The sequence below is a fragment of the Megascapheus bottae genome, chromosome 3 (genome assembly GCF_031878675.1).
Source record: "Megascapheus bottae isolate mThoBot1 chromosome 3, mThoBot2.hap1, whole genome shotgun sequence".
In the NCBI taxonomy this organism is placed as follows: domain Eukaryota; kingdom Metazoa; phylum Chordata; class Mammalia; order Rodentia; family Geomyidae; genus Megascapheus; species Megascapheus bottae.
This window is the reverse complement of record NC_143511.1, coordinates 37,225,770-37,251,010: the sequence shown is the minus strand read 5'-3', so window position 1 is coordinate 37,251,010 and position 25,241 is coordinate 37,225,770. Positions and strand designations below refer to the sequence as shown.

The 25,241-nt window shown below is 36.5% G+C and overlaps 2 protein-coding genes across 2 annotated transcripts in view; one reads left to right on the top strand and one right to left on the bottom strand.

Annotated features, from left to right (window-relative positions):
- The window catches only part of Cenpp (centromere protein P), a 182,849-nt gene that overhangs the window by 16,657 nt on the left and 140,951 nt on the right, over window positions 1–25,241 (top strand). The window contains exon 5 of the mRNA XM_090329933.1: window positions 3,456–3,552. Coding sequence (XP_090186059.1) covers window positions 3,456–3,552 — 97 coding nt within the window. The remainder of the gene's footprint in view (window positions 1–3,455; window positions 3,553–25,241) is intronic.
- On the bottom strand, window positions 4,358–24,347 carry Ogn (osteoglycin). The gene is made up of 6 exons (XM_090329926.1): window positions 24,077–24,347; window positions 21,382–21,475; window positions 14,302–14,460; window positions 11,026–11,228; window positions 9,823–9,918; window positions 4,358–8,873 (listed from the first exon to the last, which is right to left on the bottom strand). Exons 1-6 carry the CDS (start codon window positions 24,248–24,250, stop codon window positions 8,703–8,705), a joined length of 897 nt encoding a protein of 298 aa, XP_090186052.1. The 5' UTR covers window positions 24,251–24,347; the 3' UTR covers window positions 4,358–8,702.

The following is a 25,241-nucleotide window of genomic DNA, read 5'->3' as shown; positions in this document are numbered from 1 at the left end:
TCAAGGCCTAGGCACTGTTCCTGAGCTTTTTTGCTCAACTAATGTTCTCCTTTGAGCCACAGCACCACTTCTGTCTTTTTGGATCTGAAGTGAGAATTCTTAGATCTCAGCCTCTTGAGTAGGATTATAGGTGTAGACATAAGCCATAGCACTCTGCTGGACCACATTTTTTATTTGATCCATTTGCCTACCTCTTCTCTTCCATTGGAGAACTTACATATATTTGGGTGTATGTGTGTCACTGAGGATCAAACCAAGGGGCTTTCACCTGCTAGGCAAGTACTGTCCCATTGGCAAGCCATAGTCCCAGTTCATCCTTTACTTTTTTGTTAATGTGTTACTTATACAATTCAAGGAGTTCCATTATGTCATTTTCATACATATGTAAAGTACACTTTGATAATACCTCTGTTACCTTTTCTTGTCCTCCTTTTCCCTTACTCCCTTCTATTTTCAAAGTAATAACAAGGAGGAAGGTATCTTTCATTTTTTATGTTTTCTGTGTCTTACAACTTTTTTGTCATTATCTTTATTGCTTTTTTCATTTTGGTTGATTTTTATTTCTTGTGTGCAATGCTATATGAATTTCCCAGGAAGCAGTAAGAAGCAATGTCTTCCTCTGAATTTGGATAACCATAGCCAAAAAAAGAGACTTAGATAAGTCCTCCTTGCTGAGCACTTTTATTTGGACTACTGACTGGGTGACAAGTGACTTCAGGCAGGTGCTCTACTATAGTCTCATCACTTGATTAAGTTTTTTTATTGTTGTATTGTTTTTTCATTTGTGTTTGAGGAATCAGGCATCTCAGTCTATGAGCAGAGATCAAGGGAAAGTGGTGGTGATTAATCTCTGAAAGTGAAGTTGTTTATTGGAACGATGCTTATACTCCTAGCAGGAAAGGCTAAGAGTTTCAGTAGCAACTATCCCCTCAGTTTGAGTATAGTTGTTTGTGTTCTTGTCTTGTCTGGGGCCGAGGGACTCTGATTAATCATCAGCTTTGCTCCAGCTCCAGTGTGGCAGGCCCTGGAACCAGGGTCCCAGAGGAGTCATTTTATTAACAAAATTTCTCCAGGATGCTGTTTTAAAAAAAATTCTCAACTTCCCAGAATATAATAATTTAGCTCAGTTGGCAGAATAAAAGTAGTTTTCTTTAAAAACAAAAAAATAAAACAACTCCCCCCCCCAACACACACAAACAAAACTAGGGCCAGGAGTTTGGCCGAGTGGTAGAGTGCTTGCCTAGCATGCATGAAGACCTGGGTTTGATTTTCTGTACCACATACCTAGAAAAAAAGCTGGAAGTGGTGCTGTGGCTCAAGTGGTAGAGCACTAGCCTTGAGAAAAGTCCAAGTACAGTGCTCAGGCCCTGAATTCAAGCCCAACAACTGGCCAAAAAAAAAAAAACAAAACGCAAAATAACAACAACAAACTAAATGTTGTAGTGAGACAGTATAAGGTTTAAACCAAAGAAAATAGTACCTGTGTGCTTTGAATCAAGCTACTCATTAGCACAATGGTAATCTCCGAATTCCTCGGTTCCTGTTTCCCCTAACTCATTTTTCCTGATCTGTCTTGTCTCATTTAATAGCCCATTAAATTATGAATCTGAAAGTCGGTTAACTAGTTGTAAGATCAGAATTCATCTCCCACAGGACTCAGCTGTGCACACTACTACATTGGGGACCAAGTCTTAAATACATAAGCTTTTGGAGAAGTATTTAAGAGCCAAACTATTATTGTTAAGGTTTTAACTTACAACTTGAAATTATAGAATGTAACAGAAAAACTGTGTTCCTTTGCCATAGTGTCCAATTGTTGGAGCTGTTGATACCACAGAATCACATATATGTACATTGTGTACTCCCAAACATAAGCTAATTATTCTTAACAATGTGTAGATTTATTTAATAAATGAGTAGTAAACCTAATCCTCCATATTATGGATTCTGCATCTGTAATTTTAACCTTGTGGCTATATTAAGCCTGAGTCCTGCCTTTTTGATTATATATATTCCCTTCCATAATCATATTACAAGGTAAGCTTCATAAGTTGACATTTACATAATTTTTAATAAATTTATTTCGGTTTTGGTAGTTTCATAATATCCTTGATTGAGTTTCCTTTCTCTCTTTCTCTCCTTTTTGTTAGTTGTGGGACTTGAACTCTGGGCCTGGGTGCTATCCCTGAGCTTTTTTGATTCAAGGCTAGCACTCTACTACTTAAGCCATAGGGCCACTTTCAGTTTTTTCTGAGTAGTTAACTGGAGATAAGAATCTCATGAACTTTCTTGCCCAGGCTGGCTTCTGAACTGTGATTGTCAGATCTCAGCCTCTGAGTGGATAAGATTACACGTGTGAGCCACTGGCACCTGGTGTCTGTGAGACTCTTCTCTCCAATTTATCAACAAAAAGCTTGAAGTGGAGTAGTGGCTCAAGTGGTAGAGTACCACTCTTGAGTGAAAAAGCTAAGTAATATTGCCCAGATTCTTAAGTTCAAACTCCAGTAATGGTACATGTATATTTTCTTTTCTTCTTTGTCAGGGTGATGTATAGAGGGGCTGCAGTTACATTCATAAGGTAGTGAGTGCATTACTTCTTGAACATTGTTACTCCTTCCCATGTTTTTCTCCCACTACCTCCCTTCCGAGTTGTAAAGTTTATTTCCAGCATTCTGTCTTGTGAATATTACTGTTAAATCGGATCACCCCTTGTCCTTTGTCTCATCATCTTGTTTTTTGCCTTCCCTAATTCAAATAAATAATGTATTATAATATATAAATATATATTATATATCAGGTACCATAGTCAGGTACAGTAACAATAGGGGATAAACCATAAGCAGAAAAGAAAAAAGAGTAAAAAAATAACTTCATACAGGGCCAGGAGTTTGGCCTAGTGGTAGAGTTCTTGCCTAGCATACATGAAGACCTGGGTTCGATTCTTCAGGACCACATATACATAGAAAAAGCCAGAAATGGTGCTGTGGCTTAAGTGGTGGAGCTCTAACCTTGAGAAAGCCCAAGGACAGTACTCAGGGTTCGATTCCTCAGTACCACATAAACAAAAAATGCAGGAGTAGTGCTGTGGTTCAAGTGATGGAGTGCTAATCTTAAGTGAAAGAAGTTCAGGGAAAGTGCCCAGACCCTGAGTTCAAGTCCCAGGACTGGCAAGAAAGAAGCAAGCAAGCTTGGTGCTGGTGGCTCATGCCTATAATCCTTGCTATTCTGGAAGCTGAGATTTGAGGATTGCTGTTTGAAGCCAATCCATGCTGGAAAAGCCATGAGACTCTCTCCAAATAACCACCTAAAAACACTCAAAGTGTTAGAGCACTAGCCTTAAACGAAAAGCTCAGGGAAAGCACCCAGGTCCTCAGTTCAAGCCCTATAACCGCTGAAAAAAACAAAACTAGCTTGGATCAGTCATTTAATATTAATCATAGAATCTTACTTTACAGAGTAGAAGAAAGAAGAGATTTGCTTATGTTTTTCCGAAGTCTACATTTTTTCATGGAGTGGTATGAACATCGTAAGAACACATTTAAGTATTTTAAGGTAAAGTCTAAAAGTCTCTTAAGTATCTATGCAAAATGAAGCTGGGCTACTTTGAAGTTTCTGCCTTAATATACTTGCCTTAAAGTTGTCAAAAAATAGGAAATAATCTTTACTGGCTTAAGAAATTTGCAGTTATTAGTAATATGTGAGAAAGGAGTTTCTGCATAAATCATTGAATAATTTAATTATAGGATATTTTGAATAACTTAAACATACGACTTTGGAAAAATCATTCAGGGATATTTGAATAAAATAGTAGATGCTAGTGAAGAATACAATCATAGTTGTCTTGGCATGAAGCAATGCAGTCTTAACTTCTCAAGACATATTCTATTTTGAACTGCTTAATTATTGTACATCTTGAGTTTAAATATTGAGGACTGGTTCTTATGAAGTAAGATGTAAGTCTAAAATACTTCAAGATAACTTTTTATTAGATTGTTTTGGGATTCATCCCGACAAAAAACTCGGTTGAATAACTTTATTTACATCAGCAAGGAACAAAAATGCAGTTATTAAAGAATCAACATCATATATAATACTTGCTTAATTAGATCATGACCATTATTTTCAACGCCGGTACTAATTGTACTTTATTGGGGGTTCTTATTGTTACATTTATCCTACTTGGGTTAGTTAATCTGTCAGGCATAGGATTTTCTTCAGAATGAAACAAGGCAAGTTTCCTGACTGCAGTCCCTTTAGGAATTCTCATGATTTAAAAAACAATTATACCAGGACAATTAGATATGTCGAATTCACAAGTGGTTAAATGCAATAGTAATTAGGCATTGTGTTGGCATTTATGGTAATGAACAAATCTAATGCTATTTGTTGTGTATTTGAGAGGGTGGTTAGATAAATGAGCTTTGGTCCTCATTTCCAAAGCTGATTTGACTGTTTAGGCAGTTATAGATATATAGTTGGTGTGTTGTTTCCATGGAGGATAAGCGCTCTAGTCTTAACTTAGGAAAAGAAACAAAACATTCAGTGCTTACCGGCCAGTCTTAACCAGGAGGTAAGGGATGGGATGAAGGTGAAGAAAATTCAGTGAATTATGATCTGCATGGATGTTCTGAGCTCGTCTACTCAGTTTTGCAGTGAAGCTTTCAGAAAGTACTCAAGGGTTACCACATTATAAATGAGCGGAAAGACCTTATGCATGGTCACTGATCTTCATGCTCATTGAATAAAGAAGAAATGAGTAAACCCGCCCCCCCCCCCAAAAAAAAGAGCTCTAGTCTTTTTGCTAGTTGGTAACATTACTAGGATGGAAAAAGAAGTCACATTATTCTGCAACCATAGCCACCACACACAAATATATTCTGGTAGTCACTATTCCATTTTCTGTTTCTGTGATTTTTGTCTATTCTAGGTAACTAACACAATTAGGTTCTTTTTTTTTCATTTATTTTTTATTATAATTAGTAGAAGGGTTACATTATATTCACCAGATGGAAGGTGAATTACTTCACAAACATTGGTAGATTGTCTTTTTTGTCTAAATTATTGCGCCTAATGTCTTCAGAGTTTGTATTATAGAATTTGTAAATGTTCCCTATTTACTTTTTTTTGTTGTTGTTTGTGGATCAAGAAACTTGAACTCTAGGTCTGTGTGCTGTCCCTGAGCTCTTCAGCTCAAGGCTACCACCCTATCCCTGGAGCCACAGCCTCACATCTGTTTTTTAGTGATTAATTGGAGTCTCTTGGTCTGGTCTTTTGTGCCTGGGCTAGCTTTGAACCATGATCCTTGGATCACAGCCTCCTGAGTAGCTAGGATTACAGGCGTGAGCCACTGGGTCTGGCCTATATTTACTTTTTAAGGTTAAATAATATTCCACTGAATGTTGGTACATTTTGCTTGCACATCGTGTTAGTAGTAACTTGGATTGTTTCCACCCTTTTGGTAATTGTTAAGAGTATAGGTATACCACTATCTCTTTATGTTCCTGCTTTTAATTTAAAAGTATGTATCTAAAAGTAGAGTTGCTGGATCATAGAGGTAAGTTTAAATTTTTAAGAAAGCACATATTTTTTTTCATAGAAGCTGCACCATTTTACAAAAGTATAGTTTCCCTACAACATATACTGCATGTATGCATATACAACATAACTTTTCATATACTAATTGGCTATTCATATATCTTTGGAAATCCTGTTTCTATTTGTTGCCTGTGATTTTATGTGTCCTGTCCAAGAAATTACTACGTTCGTTTTCATAAAGATTTTCCTTTGTTTATTTTAAATTTTATGCTTAAGGTCAGGTAATTGAGCCATTTTAAGGTAATTTTCATATTAATTTAAGACATGGTCTCAACTTGATTCTTTTGTCTGTGAATATCTAGTTTACTACTCTCATTAATTGAAGAGACTGTTCAACAGCTTCTCCTTTGAATGGTTTTAATACCCTTGTTGAAAATTACTTGGCCACATAGTAAGAATTTACTTCTGAGTTCTCTCTAAGGTACTGAATTTCTTACATGTCTGTTTTTATTATAGCACCATAGTGCCTTGATTACTGTTGTTTTATAGCACATTTTGAAATTAAGAAGTACCAGTCTTCTCCCTTGGTTCTTAAGATTCTTTGGTTTATTTGTGATCTTTAGAATAGATTTTTCTGTTTCTGCAGAAAATACCATTGGACTGTCATAGGAATTACATCAGAACTGGCGATGGCTAAATCTTCAGTTAAATATATTAAATCTTCTAATCCAAACACAAGATGCCTATGTAATCTTTAGTTTCTTTCAGTGATTTCTTTTTTTTTCTCCTTTTGTTCCTTTCCATCTTTTCCTCCCTCCCTCCCTTTTACCTTTTTTCCCCCTTCTCTTTCAGTATTAGACTTTTCTGCCAAGCAGGCCTGTAGCTAACATTCTCCCAAATCTTGGCCATGGTACTCAAAGTTGAGAAGGTCTCTAGAGCTTTTCTACTTGAAGTGGTCTCAAATAAGGGTCTGAGGTAGCTAGGATTTAAGGCATAAGCCACCAGCACTTAAAGCCTTTCATTTGTATGAAAACTAGAAATTTAATAAACTTACCATTCTCTTGAGTCCCAGTCTTGCTGATAAACCTTCTTTTATAAGGCATGTATTTCTAGATGAAGTCTATGTATTTATATTAATTCATATGATAATTAAATTTCCCAAATGAAACAACCCTTTTACTTTGAACTTTACAACATTTATTGGTATATTTAATTTAAATGTGTTCAGTATTGTGCTAGGACTGTGACAGTGTAAGCATAGCTGTTTTTAGTGCTCTCACTGTTTAATCAAAGAGACAATGAGGCATGCACACAAAATTATGAAAGCATATTATAGTCCATTACTCATCAAAATAAATTAATGAGCATTGTTAGAGTAACTATTCAGGCCTCAAGAGATTATAGATGAAGAAAAATAAATCCCAAGAGATAATAGTTTTATTTATTTTTTGTCAGTTGTGGGGCTTGAACTTGGCCTGGGCACTGTCCCTAAGCTCTGCAGCTCAAGGCTACCCCTTTACCACTTGAGCCAAAATATAATTTCCAGTTTTCTGGTGGTTAATTGGAGATAAAAGTCTCATGGACTTCACGGCCTGGGCTGGCTTTAAACTTGGATCCTCAGATCTCAGCCTCTTAAGTATCTAAGATTACAGGTAAATGTGGCTTAGTTGGGAGAGTGCCTGCCTAGCATGCATGAAGTCTTGGGTTCAATTCCTCAGTATCACATAACAGAAAAGGCTGGAAGTAGCACTGTGGCTCAAATGGTAGAGTGCTAGCCTTGAGCAAAATGAAACTCAGACTCAGGCCCTGAGTTCAAGCCCCAGCACTGGCCACCAGTGCTGGTCATAGATGTTTTTATCTTGGATCAATCTCAACAAATGGTGCTGGAGCGTAAATCCTAAGAAACAAAAGGAATGAGTATATGTACCAATTCCATTGTATAATGTACAATGGAAATGATGTCAATATGTTTATATATACAGGTCAAATTCATAATTCTAAAGTACCAATAATGTTCTATTTAACTCCAAAGCAATGTGCTGATTAAGACTTTTTTTCTTTAGTTTTTTTTTAACTGTTTTTTTCTGTCTTGTCATTTTTGGTACTGGGGATTGAACCCAGGACGTTATACTTGGTAGGCAAGTGCTTTGCCACCAAGCTACACTGCAGCCCTGATGAAAACTTTTCACATAGGCAAAAGAAAAGTTGAGGATCTTATCTGGCAGCCTGATTTGCAGATCAGATTTTTTATTGTTAAATCAGTTTGTTCATCATGGGTATCAAACAAATGGTGCTCAAAAGCTTTGCTGTGAATATTCATTTTGTTTAGGTTAACATTTATGTGCCCATTTGTGTGACCATGTAGTGATACTTTTTAGTTTTCAATTCTTTATATTTGAACATTTATGGAGAAGGCCCTGATCCAGTAGTTTAAAGAGGAAATGTTTTGTACTTATTTAAAAATTGAAAATCTTTTCTACGAAGGAACTTTTTGTTTTTAGTTATTAGTTTTGAATTGCTTGACTTTTAAAAATGATTTATGGTAAAAGAATGTTTTTTCTTTATTGAACTCTTAATTATGTGACCCACAGGCAGAAAACTTCGAATATATCTTCTAGCTCTTTATTAGAAAGTAAAATTCTACTTTACTTGAAAAATAATTTGTCTAGATGTAACCTATTTCTTAGACTAAGTGAAAATAAAGTAAGATAGCTTCCTTGTTTCCCTCCTATAAAAGTTCCCCCTCATATGAATAATTACTAATTGTGAAAGAATGTAACACTGGTAATATTTAGCTTTAAGGTTTTTAGAAGATCTGCCTTAAATGTTTTCAAGATACTTAATGTTAGCAAAGATAAACAATTGGAACTTTCTTGGACTTGCCTTAGTTAATGCATCCAGTTAATGCATCCTAAATTGTTTATACAAAAAGTGTCATGTTAAATAGTTGTCTAGTGTAAACTAGGAGTTTTTAATGTTTAAATATTTTCACTTTATTTGGTTTGAATGTAGAGATTCAATCTTATTTTGAATATCCTTAAGACATAAAACTTGTTTTATAGTAAGGTAAAAAGTTAATGTTAAACCAATATTTAATGCTCCTTTTGACATTATTGAGACAAATTATAAGCATATATACTTTAGCTTACACATTGCCTTGACAGTGGTTAAAAGTATGACCCTATAGGTAATTGTTTCAAGCAAATAAAACTGTTGGGATGTTTTCCCAGGGCTATTGGATTGCCCTCTAGGCGAATCTCTTCAATCCGCTCCCGAATATAACGGGTGTCATTAGCCTTGCAGAAGGTGTCGTCCGTAATTGAAGTTATGTTGTTAAACTGAAAAATAGAAGGAAAATTTACTTACAGTTTGGAAACCAGCTTTTAGTATAGTACGTAATCAAACCCTTTGCAGAGAACAATTTTAAAAAATATTTGCAGGGTCCCAGTGACTCAGTCCTATAATCCTAGCTTCTCAAGAGTTGAGATCTAAGGATTGTGGTTCAGAGCAAGTCTGGGCAGGAACCCTGTGAAGATCTTATTTCCAGTTAACTACAAAAAGACTGGACGTATAGTTGTGGCTCAAGTGATAGAGCACTAGTCTTGAGCACAAAAGCTCAGAGACAAAGAACTCAGGCCTTGGATTCAAGCCCCAGGACCATCACACAGAAAGATATTGTACATCCTGTGAATCCTCATGAAAATAAAACTGTATCATTTCAACACCTGTGTTTAGTTTATACTATATTTTTGAAGAATAAACTGCTGATTATTCCTGATACTGATTTAATGAAAATAATTTGAATATAGTAGGATTATATTAGCTAGAGAAAGCATCTTATTTAAAATATTAATATGTCCTTAAATATTCTCTAAAAATTTTCACCTTGTACTTTCATTGTTCTAATTTAAATACTTTGAAATTTATTTTATTCACTTTTGGATTTTCTATTTGATAGGCTCTTAGAATAACGTTAGAACCTCTAATAAAAATATTTCTCTAATAAAAAATATTAATCATCTGAAGAAACAAACAAGAATTAGAGGTTCGAGAGCCCCCTCACCTACAAATCTATGGGTTAAGGCTAGAAGAAAGGAGAGTTCATATGTTTAATTATTAATAACCCTTTGAATAACCCTTGAAATTTTATCACAGTATCGTGAATTAGCTATAATGTTCATATGATGAGTAAGTTTACTAATGAGTAATGAAATGACCTCATAGGTAATTAAAACCAGATATGATGAAAGTAACTAAAACCAGATATGATGAAAGTAACAATCATACCTGAAGATGAATTATTCGTAGACTTTCTGGTAAATTTGGAGGCACAGCTTCCAGTTCATTATGGTCCAGGTAGAGGATGGCGAGTTTATTCAGTTTCTGTAAGAAAAATTTGGTTTGAATGCTACCGAAGTCTGTTCATTCTTTGTGAGGATTCAAGCAGTATATACATTAAAAGAGATTTTGGTATAAGCACCTATCAATCATATCAGCTGTTGGTATGGTAGTTCTTTCTTTTGCTTCACAAGTAGTGTTTTCATCCCTAAGACATTTACAATGATCCTCAAAGTTCCACTGCATACTTCACATCTCTGTCCATTCACTTCATTGAAAACTCATTCCTGATGCCATTTTGGGGGTCATTTAAATTGTCTTGGTGACAGTTAATGGGAATGTTTTTGGATCCTGCTGCTACTCTGACTTTTCTTCAGTCTGTAGAGCTTCCCATTTCAGCTTTGCCAAATTCTAAGTGGTTACTCTAGAGAGATGTGCTTAGCAAGATGTTGCCCAAATCCGCTCATTAAACCCTAACTTGATGTGGGTTTTTTCATAGGGGTTTTGTTAAATTAGTTTTCACAGTAATTAACTTTGATACTTATCTTGTGCCAAACTTTGTTTTTCTATACTGTTTTAATCCCTTCTTTAATATTTTAAGTTTAACCCAATGGGCCCAATTTATATGTATTATGGTGACTTGATTTTACCAGTGGCTGTTAGAGCCATAAGGAACTAAGTCAAACTATAAAGCAGACAAGATGATCATTTGCACTCCAATTCATCTTGAATCCTTTCAGAAACATGTAGGTAAAACTGCTTGTCTTAACTACACCAGCCTCCCAAGGATAGAACCACCATGTTCTCTGTGTTCTTCATAGGAAAAGTTGATTAGGCTAGATGCTGGTGGACTGTGCCTCTAATTCTAGGTACTAATTCTAGCTATTTTAGAGGCTGAATTTTTAGGATTATACTTTGAAGCCTGCCTGGGAGAAAAGTCCACAAGACTCTTACCTCCAATTAACCATCAAAAAATTGGACGTGGAGGAGGTATGGTTCAAGTGGTAGAGTATAAGCCATGAGCAAAATCGCTAAGGGACAGCACCTATGCACTGAGTTCAGATCCTACTCCCAGCACCAAAAAAAAAAAAATCATAGACCTTTAGACTATTGCCATAGGTACTTTGTTTTGTCATACTATAAAGTACTTACTTTGAATGTGTTTGCTTTGATTCCTTTACTCTTGATTTTGTTGTATTTTGCATTAAATAAAATGAGCTTTGAAGGAAGAACTGGAAGTCTCAGTAGCTGATTTTCAGCAAGTGAAAGTTCTTCTAACAGAGAAAGTTTTGAAAAAGTATCATCTTCTATCTCTTCTATCATATTACCCGTAAAATCAAGTCTTCTTAAGTTAGCTTGAGGGGAAAAATACACAAAGAAATAGGAAGTTAGGTCTCGAACAAGAAAACTGAGTTTACAGATTCAGATATGTTTTATATTTAGTGTGTACACTTACTGGCTCAAAAAATTGTGCTTAGATGGTGGCTAGTGTCTGGCACACATTAGGCAAATGCTCATCATTGAATTTTTCTCTCAATTTCATTAGTAAAATTTTGTTTAACACTGATCATCTCCCTGCTTAATAATTACCTCTTCTCTCATTTTAGAATCTGATTTGGAAAGGATCTTAATATTAAGTCTTTCCATCCTTCTCAGAGTTTCTCAAGATGAACAGTGATTTGAAAGAATTTCTTAACTGAAATCTTGGGGACTAGTTACATATGAATGAGTGGAATCATATAGTTTTATTTTTTGCTATTTTGCCAGTGTGTTGCGTTGTTAATTGTGACCTAAATTACCTTAATCTCAGTATACCTTACTACTTTAAAAAGTAAGACAAAATGTTCCCCAATTTGTTAATGCAAGTACAGACTGAAGGATTGAGAAATTCAGTATGTGTACATACAGTATATCTGTTTTGGCTTTCGTTTGGATGATTAGAAAGTGTTTGTTTTTTTTCCCTCACTGTAGTTATTTTCTAAAAACTTGGTGAGTACTGAACCATTAAGTGTAGGGGAGTTATTGGGCTAGCTTTCCATGAGTCTCTAATCACACAGGTTCTCTGACAAGTCACAAGTGCTAGGTCTGGCCGGGAAGAAAGAAAGGCATGACCCTTAGTGAAGCTACATTTTTTCTATCTGCTTCTGGCCTGAGTATTCACATCCAACCTATTTTTCCAGGTTCAGCCTGATCCCTTTTTGAGAGGACAAGCAGGTCCCAATTCTGGTGCTTCCCTTTACTAGCTCAGAAACTGAGTAAATAGTTTGACTTCTGTTTGCCTCCTGTAAAATGACGTCTGGGAGGAGGACTGCATGGATTATTCTCATAATGCACCTGACAGTGGACCTGGAAGCCTTGCAGGTGCTCTCTGACTGCTGGTGTGATAATGGCCACCCTGTTGCTACAAAGGCCACTCTGTTGACTGTACATAGCTGTGTCCCCTGGCAGACTTTTTACTCTCTAAGGTTTTATGTCTGTGTCCCATCTCCTAAGAGGCAGCTCTTGTACCTTTCTTACACAGCTCTCATGTATTTTTCTTTGATTGGTTAATCACATGATTTCTAAAGAAATTGTTAGAACTGGTCGCACTAGTCTCTTGACTTGCCCTGACCACCTCACTGACATGTAGTAACATGCCCATTAACAAAGGCACTACTGCCTAAGGAAAACACATTGAACATGTTTGGAGCCAGCATCTGGGTTGCTAGGATGGAGTTAATGGAAGTTCTTTTTTTTTTTTTCACTGAGTGGATTCATGATTTTTAAAAACTTAAGAATTACGCATGGTCAGTTGGAATTCTCATAAGCAAGTGGAAGAAATTAATTGCACGTAACTTCATAATTCTTCACATTTTTGTCAGTTATATTTGGAGCAATTATTTGGATAATTTTTGTTAACTAGTTAATATAAATATTGTTTTGTTTTTGCTTATTGATAATGTAATGACTATATACTGTTGAATTAATATTTTACTGTAACTCGTGACTGAGTGAAGCTTAATATAGGCATATTCTCTATAAGGTGCATTATAGAGTTTTTACACTAGGGATGTAGTTTACTGGTGGAGCACGCCTAGAATGTACAAGGCTCTGAGTTTGATCCCATAGCACTGCAAAAAAGTAAACAATTAAAGTGAAATCAATGGATGTAAGTTAATTATTAGCAGAAATGCATAGCACATACCACCCTACTTGTTGAAAATTTTCCCTGTTTCAATGGCACCAACAAAGACACAAATGAAAAAAGATGCTGCTTGCTGAATTTACAATATGATAACTGACACTAGAAAACAGCATCACCTTATTTAACCTTAGCTGGAAACATGTGTTTTGAGTGACTACAACTTTTTCTGCTGTTCTGTACACTTCTGTTAATCATAAAAGTACCAAATGTATCTTTCAAGAGAAAATTTTTTTAATCTTTTATGTTTTTCAGTGCTAGGGATCAAACGTATAGCCATATCCATGCTAGGCAAGAACTGTACTGCTGAGCTACTTGTATTGATTTTGTAAAGATCCACAAATAATAATAAATAGCTGTTCTTTAGTCCCCATGTAATAGCTGCTAGTGTGAAACCAGTTACAGCTCATCTCACAAATGGTGCAGTAAAGCCAATGGACATTTGTTGGTTTGATTTTTTTTAAAGTTAGTTTTAGATTCTTTTTGAAATTGAGGGGAATTTGACAACCTAGTAGTCTAAAAATCTGACAAGAAATTAGTAATGCAGTACCAACGTTTTATACTGCAGAAATAGAGGCTACTGATAATCTGATGGCAACACCTTAATTGGGTTAAAGTTTGGTAGAAAGCTAGAAGGTCAAGATTAATGATTTGGAAAGAGTTAAATAACATTCTCAACCCCATTTTCATATTAGAATGGTATAAGGTATGGGGTTGGTTTGAGAGATAATGCTTTGACTTCACCCCAGGCCTGAATTAGAATTTTTGGGAAGAACAGCCTTGAATCACTATTTCAAAAATTTTATTTATTTTTTGCCAGTCCTGGGGCTTGAACTCAAGGCCTGAGCTCTGTCCTTGGGCTTTACTCAAGGCTAGCAATCTAACAGTTGAGTAACAGCACCACTTCTGGCTTCTTTATGTATTGTGGTACTGAGGTATCCGAACCCAGGTCTTCATGCATGCTAGGCAAGTACTCTTCCACCAGGCAAACTCCCAGAATGCTCCCCGCCCCCTTTTTAACCATAGTCTTTCAGATATTTTTAACATGTAATCAGGCTTAAGAGTTACAAGTTAACATATGAGATTTAGTGGTCTATATGTAAGATAGACCATAAAGTAAACACCAAAGGCATCAGTTTGGTGAAGTGTGTGGAGAAAGATAGTTGTCTATAATTTAACAGTCAAAACCTTTGGTGTAGTAGGTCATCGGTAACAGAAACTTGTGTTTTTGTCTTATTTAAACTTACGCATGTCTGCAAAATCTTTGGCACGCAGCCTCTTAATTTTGTTGAATCGTGCATAAAGATAAGCGGATTCCTTTGGCAAGGGTGGTACTGCGTCAATGTCAACTTCTTCACAGTACACGGAGCCACTTAAACACACACACAGCAGGCACGTTGGCATTTCTAAATTGGGGGAAACATTGTAAGTACAAATGACAGTTTGAAAATATAGATTTGCTTTAATAGTAAAATTATTGGTATCATAGATCCTACCACTGATTTGTAATGGCATTTTATAGAATCATAGAGATAGAGGGAAGGTATTTAGTTGTAGTAGTTTCCAGCCTACTTGATATTTGATAAGTTAGTGTGAAACAGTGGTGCTTGATGGCTGACCAAATTGGTTTTGCTTTAATTTCTCTGTATCTCTCTGACTTTTTTTTCTTGCCAGTCCTGGTGCTTGAACTCAGGGCCTGGACAACCTGTCATTGGACACTTTTTTGCTCAAGGTTAGTCTCCTGCCACTTGAGCCACAGTGCCACTTCTGGCTTTTTCTATGTATGTGGTGCCAAGGAATTGAACCCAGGGCTTCTTGCATGCTATGAGTATTCTACCACTAGGCTACATTCCCAGCCCTTAATTGTTCTCTTGATTGACACCTATATTTCCTTATTTGAATCTCCCCTCTCCAAAAAAAAAATCACAAGCAGAAGGTAAAAACTAGTTCAATTTTACCAATATTTCAATTTGGTGACAGTCCACTAATGACTTTAGAAACCACCAGTGAAATAAGCAAACTATTAACTTGAATATTAGACATTCATATGCCATTCATAATTAGGTCCAAACCCAACTTGGAATGACTTAGAATGTTAATTTGTACACCAAATTATTTACTGCATATATTTGTCCAACCTTTTCCTTTTGACTTTGCATAATTCTATAGTGGGTTCTGTTTTTTTGTTTTTTGTTTTTTGTCCCCTTTTAGTTTGGGAATTTGTCTTCTATTTTTCCTTTTTGGCAGGACTGCCATGGAAATAATGTTGTGGGTTTAGTATTATGTATTTGGAATATGTATAATGTCTGTTCATTGCATTTCTGTTATTGGCCATTTGGTTTAAGTAGTATCTGTCATCTCATTTTGTAAAATTTGCTTTCCACCTTGTAATTCATATGACTTCTGGAGAAGTAGTTGGAGACTACACTCCCACCAAAAAAAAAGCCTAGTGTGTCATAAAATTTGCACCCACCAGTTCAGTTCTAGCATCTAGTTCCTCCCTCCCTCCCTACACACACAATGGGGCATTAACTCAGGGTCTGAGTGCTATCTCCAAGGTTTTCTACTTAAAGCTAGCACTCTACAGCTTTAATCCGGAGTTCTATTTCTAGTTTTCTGGTAGTTAATTAGAGATGAATTTCACAGACTTTCTTGGTCTGGATTGGCTTTGAACTGATATCCTCAGATCTCAATCCCTTGAGTAGCTGGAATTACAGGCATGAACTACCAGCACCTGTAGGAGACATTGCTTTCAGCCTGCTGAGAAAGTAAGATTATAAGATGGAGCCTGGCAGCTCCCCAAAGAGGATGAGTCAGTACTTGCTGACCAGGAAGTTTCTTTGCATTAGTTGATTTGTTTTTTTCCCGTGCTGGTGGATAGAGCATGATAGCTAGATTTTTCCATGTATGCTTGCTGGGTATGCAGATGACCTTTATTGTGATTGGCTGCTGTATGATATAAATGGTGGAAGATTTCCAGGAAAGGGGAGGGAAGAGAGAGAATAAAGGAGAGAGAAATAAACCTCTGCTTACAGCTATTTGAGTCTGTGATCATTCCCAGTCCTCCTCTGAAGTGATGTGTTGTTGTGGCAGACAGTGACAAGCGCCCAGTTCTGTTGTTCTTTTTGGGGGGGAGGGTTGGGGAGGGGGTTATGGGGCTTGAACTCTGGGCCTGGGCGCTGCCCCTGAGCTCTGCAGCTCAAGGCTACTACCACCCTACCCCTAGAGTCACAGCCCCACTTCCTATTTTCTAGTGATTACTGGAGATGAGAGTATCTGGGCCTTTAGTGCCTGGCTGCCTTTGAACAATGATCCTCAGATCTCAGCCTCTTCAGTAGGTAGGATTACAGGTGTGAGCTACTGCACCAGGCTCTGTTGTTGATTCCTAGCTAAATCATTTGTCATTAGAATAGTTAGCAAATAGTGATTTTTTTTTCAGTTTTATTCTGTTTGTGTGTGTGTGTGTGTGTGTGTGCGTGTGTGCGCGTGCGTGCGTGCGCGCCCGCCAGTCAGTCCTGGGGCTCGAACTCAGGGCCTGGACAGCCTGTCATTGGACACTTCTTTTGCTCAAGGCTAGTCTCCTGCCACTTAAGCCACAGGTACCACTTGGCTTTTTCTGTGTGTCTACTAAGGAATCGCATCTAGGGCTTCCTGCATGTTAGGCAAGGACTCTACCACTAGGCCACACTCTTGGCCCAGTTTTATTTGTTGATGTTTTACTGGAACATTCCTTTTACTTTTTATTTCAATGTAAACCTTACGGATTCTCTGTATTATGAGACATAGGCTATTACCATCATGCTTATTTTAATAAGTTACTACAGATTAATTATGAAAACCCTTTTAAATTTTTTCTGACACAATTGTTTCACACACACGCACACACACACACACGCTGGTCCTGTCTCTTGAATTCAGGTCTCAGGACTTTCCCTGAACTCTTTTGTTCAAGGCTGGCACTCTACCACTTGAGCAACTCCACTTTTGGCTTTTTGGTGGTTAATCAGAGTTGAATCTTACAGATTTTCCTGCTCGTCAGTCTTTCAACCATAATCTTCAGATCTCAGTCTCCTAAGTAGCTAAGATTACAGGCATGAGCTACTAGTACCCAACCCTGGAACAATTCTTGTGGTTAATTGATAGACAATAGAATGCACATACTTAAGTTATACATTTCATAATTTGTAATGTGTATAACCTTAGGAATCTTTTGTTGTAATTAACATCTTCACACCAATTCTTTTTTTTTTTTTTGCCAGTCCTGTGCTTGAGCTCAGGGCCTGAGCACTGTCCTTAGAATTTCTCAAGGCTAGAGCTCTACCACTTGAGCCTCAGCACCACTTCTGGCTTTTTTCTATGTATGTGGTACTGAGGAATCAAGCCTGGGTCTTCATGCATTCTAGGCAATCACTCTACCACTATGTCATATTCCCGCCCTCCAAAATTTTTTTTTTTTACTCATTCTTACTAGTCATCCTTCCCTTGCACTCTGTTCCTAAAGCAGATGCTGGTTTCCTTTTGTCACTATATATTAATTGGTATTTCTGAGTTTCTTAAAGAAGAATCCTTTAAAATATACTCTTTTGTTTGATTTCCTTTACCATACTTAAGATTGATTGTTCAGAGATGAGTGGGAAGGGATGGGAGAAAAACATGGGAATGGGGTATCAATGTTCAAGAAGTAATGTACCCAGTACCTGACAAATGTAACAGTAACCCCTACACTTCACCCCAACAAGAAAATACAATTTAAAAATAAACTCATTGTTTAGTATATCAGTAATTCATTCTTTATTACTAAATAGAATTTCATCATCTCCATGAGTACAATGTACATTTGAGTATTCTCAGGTTTTGACTGCTTCTAAAGAAAGCAGCTAGTATGAACATTTATGTACAAACTACTGTGGATTTGACATCTGTTTGCTTATTTTGAGACAGGATCTTGTTGTGTGCTCCAGAATAGCCTTGAATTCATGATCCTCCTTCCTCAGCCTCCTGAGTTCACATTATAGGTGTGTGCTACCATATACCTAAACACTAGATTTTTCATTTCTTTGTAATAATTACCTAGATTCGCAGTGTTTGGGGTCTTAGGTGTATGTTCATTATCTCTTGAATGAAGTGCCTGTTTTCCAAAAGATTATGCCATTTTCACATTCCTACCACAGTGTATGAGAGTTCTTGTTGCATTATATCCTTGAGAACATTTGATGCGGTCATTGTGGTGGTTAAATCTTGATTGAGGAAGAAAATAATAAGGCACTTCCCTAGTCACTAGCAGATAATTGGATCATGAGGACTCTGTTCTACCAAATGATTTAATTCACTGATAGATTCAAAGTTTGAATAGACTCTTAGGTTTTGGTGAAACTTGGAACTTGGGTTCCACTTAGAGGAAGTAGGGCACTGGGCAACCATCTTTGAATGACATGTTTTGGCACTGGACTTTTCCTGTTACCATAAGGTTAACAGCCTCTACTCCATAGTACTGTCATGATAGTATTCTGTCTTTTTTCAGGCCCAAAGGAATCGGTCCAACCAACCTTGAACTGAAACCTTGAGTCAAAATAAATCTTTCTTCTTTTAAGCTGTTTCTCTCTGGCATTTGTCACAGAAATGAAAAAGCTGACAACAGTCTTTTAAAATTTTAACCATTCAGATGGGTATGTTGTAGTATTTCATTGTGCATTTTTTTGTATCTCTCTAATGACCAATGTTGAACTTTTTTTTTCCCCACTAGTCCTGGGCTTGAGCTCAGGGCCTGTACACTGTCCTTGGACTTTCTCAAGGCTAGAGTTATACTGCTTGAGCCTCAGCACCACTTCCAGCTTTTTTTTCTTGTATGTGGTACAGAGGAATGGAACCTGGGTCTTCATGCATGCTAGGCAAGCACTCTACCACTAGGCCAAACTGCCAGCCCCTCATGAACATCTTTGTGAATTTCACAACTTCTCTCTGAAGTTTCTTTTTTGGTCCAAGACCTGGATCCAGACTTGATACCTGATATTTTCATTCATTGACTGGTACTCTACCAACTGAGCTTCTGTTTCTATTGATACGGTTTGCCTATTTTTTTTTTGAAGTCCTGAGCTCTGTTCTTAGGCTTTCTCAAGGCTAGAGTTCTACCGCTTGAGCCTCAGCACCACTTCCGGCTTTTTTTCTATGTATGTGGTACAGAAGACTCTAACCTGGGTCTTCATGCATGCTAGGCAAGCACTCTACCACTAGGCCAACTCCCAGCCCCGATTTGCATATTTTTTAATTGAGTTTTTGTATTCCTGAGTTGGTGGCCACTTTATGGTGATATAGGGAAAAACGGGAAATGAGTGGTCCAGAGTTCCAGTGTTTCCTTCAAATCCATACTTCAGTGACTTCTTCCTTCTGAAGCTTCAGAAATTAGCTTGGATCATCAGCTGGAATCCAAGCCTTTAAAACATTAGCATGTAGTGTACATCTAAATCATGTACTTCTTTGAGAAATTGTGTAGTTTTTAAAATTTTTTTTGCTGGTTCTCGGGCTTGAACTCAGTATTTGGGACCCATCCCTGAGCTAATTTGTGCTCAAGGCTAGGACTCTACTTGAATCATAGCACCACTTTCAGCTTTTTCTGAGTCTCAGGGACTTCGGTGCTCAGGCTGGCTTCAAACTATGATCCTTAGATCTCACCCTCCTGAGTGGCTAGGATTATAAGCATAAGCCACTGGCACCTGGCCCACAGATTTTTTTTTTTTTTTGCCAGTCCTATTCTTGAACTCAGTGTCTGAGCACTGTCCTTGGGCTTTCTCAAGGCTAGAGCTCTGCCACTGAGCCGCAGTACCACTTCCAGCTTTTTTTTACATGTATGGTACCAAGGAATCAAACCTGGCTCTCCATGCATGCTAGGCAAGCACTGTACCACAGCCAGGCCAAACTCCCAGCATAACAACTATTTTTGGGAAAATGTTTTCTTTTTTCACAGAAGGTAGTAGTATTCTACTCTTTGTCCTATATATAGGAACAGTGTGGACTACTATAGTAAAGTTAGAGAAAGGGTAATTCACTGGCAGAATGAAAGATCCGTGTTTCTTCATTTAAAATTTAAAAGTAATGTAACTATAGATAGTATCAACTAAACTAGACAATTGTATTAGACCCCTAAAAAGTCTCTTCTTGCCAGGACTGGCTTCTGAAGCTGATTTACCATGTTGCTTACTGGACTCCAGCAAGCTGCCCCTGGTTGACTAAGTGATGGAAGATAATGTGATAAAGCCTCTAGCACTGGGATGATCAATTTCTGATTGTGACAGAACTGAAAGTATTTTTTAAGGATTTTTTTTTATTCTGAGAAATCCTCAACTTTCAGCATTGCAGTCTTACATTTTCCCTGACTCAACCCTTAACTTGGCTATCTCAAAAAGCATTGATTCCTTTAGGCAGAGAATTGTAGATGCTGAGCATGCTTTTTACTGTTGGACTCCATTGCTTCTGGGTTCTCAGTGAAGGGTAGGAAATAAAATGTTTTTTTGCTTTCTACATAAATGATAACATGTATGTATAACGTGTATACATATAAACATACACTGTATTCTTAATACAAATACCACTTAAAGATACACATGCACATATATTCACATGCAGCACACAACTAATTTAGAGGGGAAAAACCATCTATTTTACTTTACCTCAATGTATACAAAACTATGAACTGATACCTTTGATTCTAGTCCACCATCAGTGTTCAGCCCTTTGCCTTTCTGTATTTATAAATGCTTTTCTGTAATAAGAAATCTAGCTTTCATTATATACAGTGTGTTTACTCAGAATATACATTTAAGTAGTCCTAATATTGCTAACCCATATCATTAGAAAACAAAAATAGATACTTGCTGGAGTTTAATTATGTGCCAAATAATGATGTTGTTTGACCAGTGACATACTGATTATATAATGGTGGTCCTATAAAATTATAATGGAGCTGGAAATTTCTGTTGCTTAGAGATATCATACTGTCAAAATGTGTTGCTCATGGGGTTGTGGTGATGCTGCTGTAAATAAAACTATTATACTTCTCTCTTTTCCCCCCTTATGATTTATCTCATTTTGTTATTGTTTCTGACTTTTGTACCTGGTATGTTGTATATATGTTTATTTGAAATAGGAAAGGGAAAGGAAAAAAACAAGATGATTGAAGGGAGGAGGGGAAATGGAAGAAAAATAGGGGAAAGGTATTATTCAAAAAGTAATGTACCACTACCTGATAAATGTAACTGTACCTCCCTCTACATCACTCTGACAATTGAAGAAAATCATCTCAAAAAATAATTCAATGATGTGTTCATACTTACCATCATTTTCTTTCTTGGGGGGTAGTGGTGTTATAGCTTCATCTTTTTGTAGCTGAAAACTTTTCTCATCATGTGTTATCAATGTTTCTTTTTCCTGTTGAAAAAAATAAGTCTGTTATTTCCTGTAATAAAGTCTCTAAGACTGCAAACATGAGGGACCAGTCAACATCTCTTACTCTTAATTGGTGATGTTTCTTTTTTTTTTAATTTTGTTTTATTGTCGAGGTGATACATAGAGGAGTTACAGTTACATTAATCAGGTAGTGGGTACATTACTTCTTGAGCACTGATATCCCTTCCCATGCCATTCTCCCACTTCCCCCCACCCCCAATCATCTTGTATTCCCTTTTCCTTCAGTTTGAAGTTCTAGCTAGGATCCATGAACTTTGAAATTGTGGCTAGCTTGTCCCTATAGCTAATTAATTATGTAATAACAATCAAGGCTTAAGCTTCATCTTAAGTGATATTTCTTTTGCGTTCCATTAGGGTGTTACATATTATTTCATTTCATTATTCATTAAAATACAATGTAAGTATGATTTTTATTATAAACTGAGCTCCTTTAGTGAAAGAAGTGTGTGTGTGTGTGTGTGTGTGTGTGTGTGTGTGTGTGTTTCCAATGGCTGAACTCAGTACTTGGTAACTACTGAACATATTGAAATTACAAATAGGAGCTACTAAAGAATTCTCAGAATGGTAATAGTTTTCTGAGGTGAAACTTTCATGCGGTTCTGGTTTGAATTAAGTTCCTTTATGGGGAGCTTAATAGCTCTGTTTCTTCCAGAGGTGACCTTTTAGTTACCTATATTCCTTCATGCTCTACATTGGAGGTTTTATTTTGTTTGTTGATTCTTTGGGGGTGGTACTAGGGGTTGAACTCAGGGCCTCATACTTGGCTAAGCAAGCACTCTACCACTTGAGCAATGCCCCCAGTCCTTTTTGCATTATTTTTCAGATAGGATCTTGGACGTTTGCCTAATCCTATCTTCACCTCTTGTATAACTCAGCTTATACCTTGCCTAGCTTTAAAAATATTTTTTAAGTCTGATCTGGCCTCAAATCATGATCTTTCATGGATTTCCTATGTATGTTATTCAACATCCAGTATGGATCCCTTTTACTCTAGCCTCTTCTCCTAATCAGGTTACTGGTGTATAGGCATCTAACTGTGTAGAATTAATGTCCTTATCATTTATCCTCTCTTCTGTTTTCAGTGTTTCTTTTATTAACTGTAGGTTAATGTGGGTAATGTCCTTTTTATTCTTTATAAGCTTTCTCTCTCTACCTTGTCTCAGTCATGATTCAGACTTTGTCCTTGGTCAACCAGCACTTTGATGGGCAAAAACTATCTTTCTCATTCATTGTCTCATTGACTTCCCCAGTCCACAAATATCAGTCCATATATTTATATTAAGATAGAAAAACTGCTAAAATCCTATAAAAGTACAAAACAGAGAAAGTCATTTCTCAAATTTTAAGTATCAGAGAATTTTGAAGTTGTTCTTATAATTGATTGATGTATTCAGATCATCCAAATGAGATAATCCCATATTTTTTGTTTGTTTGTTTGGTACTGTGGCCTATCTTTCTTGTTGCAATCAGTTTATCATCCAGTATATTAACTTTCTCCACTGCGAAAAAAAAAATTGTGTTAACATTTGTTCATTGTGTGCTAAGAGAAAAGAGGTAATTTTAACTAGTTCACCTTAAAACTCCATTTTAATGGAGAAGAACTTTTGAAGCAATGAATATTGTTAAATATTTGGATACACATCTCATTTTTTAATGGAATATGTGTTTGTGTGACACACAGTGGGCCACAGATAGTTTTGTGCTACGTTAACTTTTTCCTTAACCAGAATTCATTTCTTTGGGCCAAGAAAACCACAAGTAATTACTTTGTTCATGATGGGTTGTAAATCCTGTTGCATAAAAGTGATCCTTAAAGGGTATTAGCTCACTGAGAATTACAAATCTTGGTACAAATTGGTAAAATATTGAAAATGTTAACATTGATTTAAAAAGTTGCCCCTTAATAAGTAGTTTTTAATTTCTGGTACTGTGGATAGTTTGTATAGCTACTACTCTTGTATTTATTTCTTTGAGCCATATTTTTCTAAAGTAAATTAAACTTTTTTTTTTTTTGCCAGTCCCGGGCTTGAGCTCAGGGCCTGAGCCCTGTCCTTGGACTTTCTCAAGGCTAGAGCTCTACCACTTGAGCCTCAGCACCACTTCCAGCTTTTTTCTATGCATGTGGTACCGAGGAATCGAACCCAGGTCTTTGTGCATGCTAGACAAGCACTCTACCACTAGGCCAAACTCCCGGCCCCTAAATTAAACTCTTAAACAGATAATTCATCTTAATTTCTCCTTATTTATATTCGAGTTAGCATTAATATGTAAATATAAGACTTTTTGTAACTTTAGTATATAAATTGTATTTTATCAAGGAATCTAGTCTAGTTTCTCTTAAATGTTATTTTTGGTTACTAATGCTGTTTGGTAACCATAAGTACTATTAATTTAAGGGACATGCATACTTAAAAAGTATAATCTTAAGGATAATTATTATGAGTTACTTTCAATATAAAATACTTTTCTTTTTACTTTATCAAATATAATCAAGAAAAATTAAAAGCGTATATTTAAAGAAGAACTATTTTAAAAGGTAAAATTAGAGTAGAAATAAAGTACCTTAATTTTGTTTTCATCCAGGTATTTATCTCCATAATCTTGATTAAATATAGTTTCTTCAAAATGATCTGTCCCATACTCAAAGGTAGAGGGTGCGTCCTGCTGAGCTTGTGGTGCTAGTTCTGTCAGAGGCATGAACAGTAGCAAGAGAAGTGTCGATTGCATAGCTTTCATTTCCACAGAAATCAAGCTGACTGAAAGTTACTAAACCAATTGCCTGCTGACTATGGGACAAAACTCTTCTCCTTGGAAATAAAAAGGCAGACCATGGAAGCAATATTTAAAACCTTTGGGGATGTTTTGGCAGACTGTACGTACTAGGGGCCAGGGAACAAGTATTTAACCCTTTGCGATCTTTAATTAGATAACTTCAGTTTTTATATATCAGTGAACCTACCAAAAATAGTTCAGAAAGCTTTTTTTACCTAATTAGAATTACAAGATATTCTAGTAACTTGAGTTTCATAATAATTAAGTGCTTGCATAGAAGTACTGATATGCAATTGAAATCTTAGAATACCTGTAGTATAAACAGTTAAAATGAAGACCCACGATCCTGTCTCATGTGAGTTAAAAATATCATATTTCAACTTTGCTGCTTTATAAAAACTCCTTGATTTGTGTTGGTGTGAACAAGCAAGTTCTAAGAAAAGTTGTATAACTTAACCTTAAGTTGAACATTATGAAAAATAGTCATTAACAATTCTAGGGGAAATATAGGAAATGTCGTAAGTTTAATATTCTTTTTAAATTGTATTTTTATTATCTTTAAAGAGTTGTACAAAGGAGTTACCATTCAACAAATCAGTTTATAAGTACAATACATTTTGATCATTGTCATGTCACTCCTTTATCCCCCCCCAACCCATATTCTAGTGTTTTTGTTTTTGTTGTTGTTTTGTTTTGTTTGCCAGTCCTGGGCTTGAGCTTATTGCCTGAGCACTGTCCTTGGACTTTTTCAAGGCTAGAGCTCTACCACTTGAGCCTCAGCACCACTTCTCGCTTTTTTTCTATGTATGTGGTACTGAGGAATCGAACCTGGGACTTCATGCATGCTAGGCAAGCACTCTACCACTAGGCCAAATTCCGGGCCGCTAGTTGTTTGTTTATTTGTTTTTTTAATAGATTATGACTACTTTCAGTTAGGTCATACTCCTTAAACTAT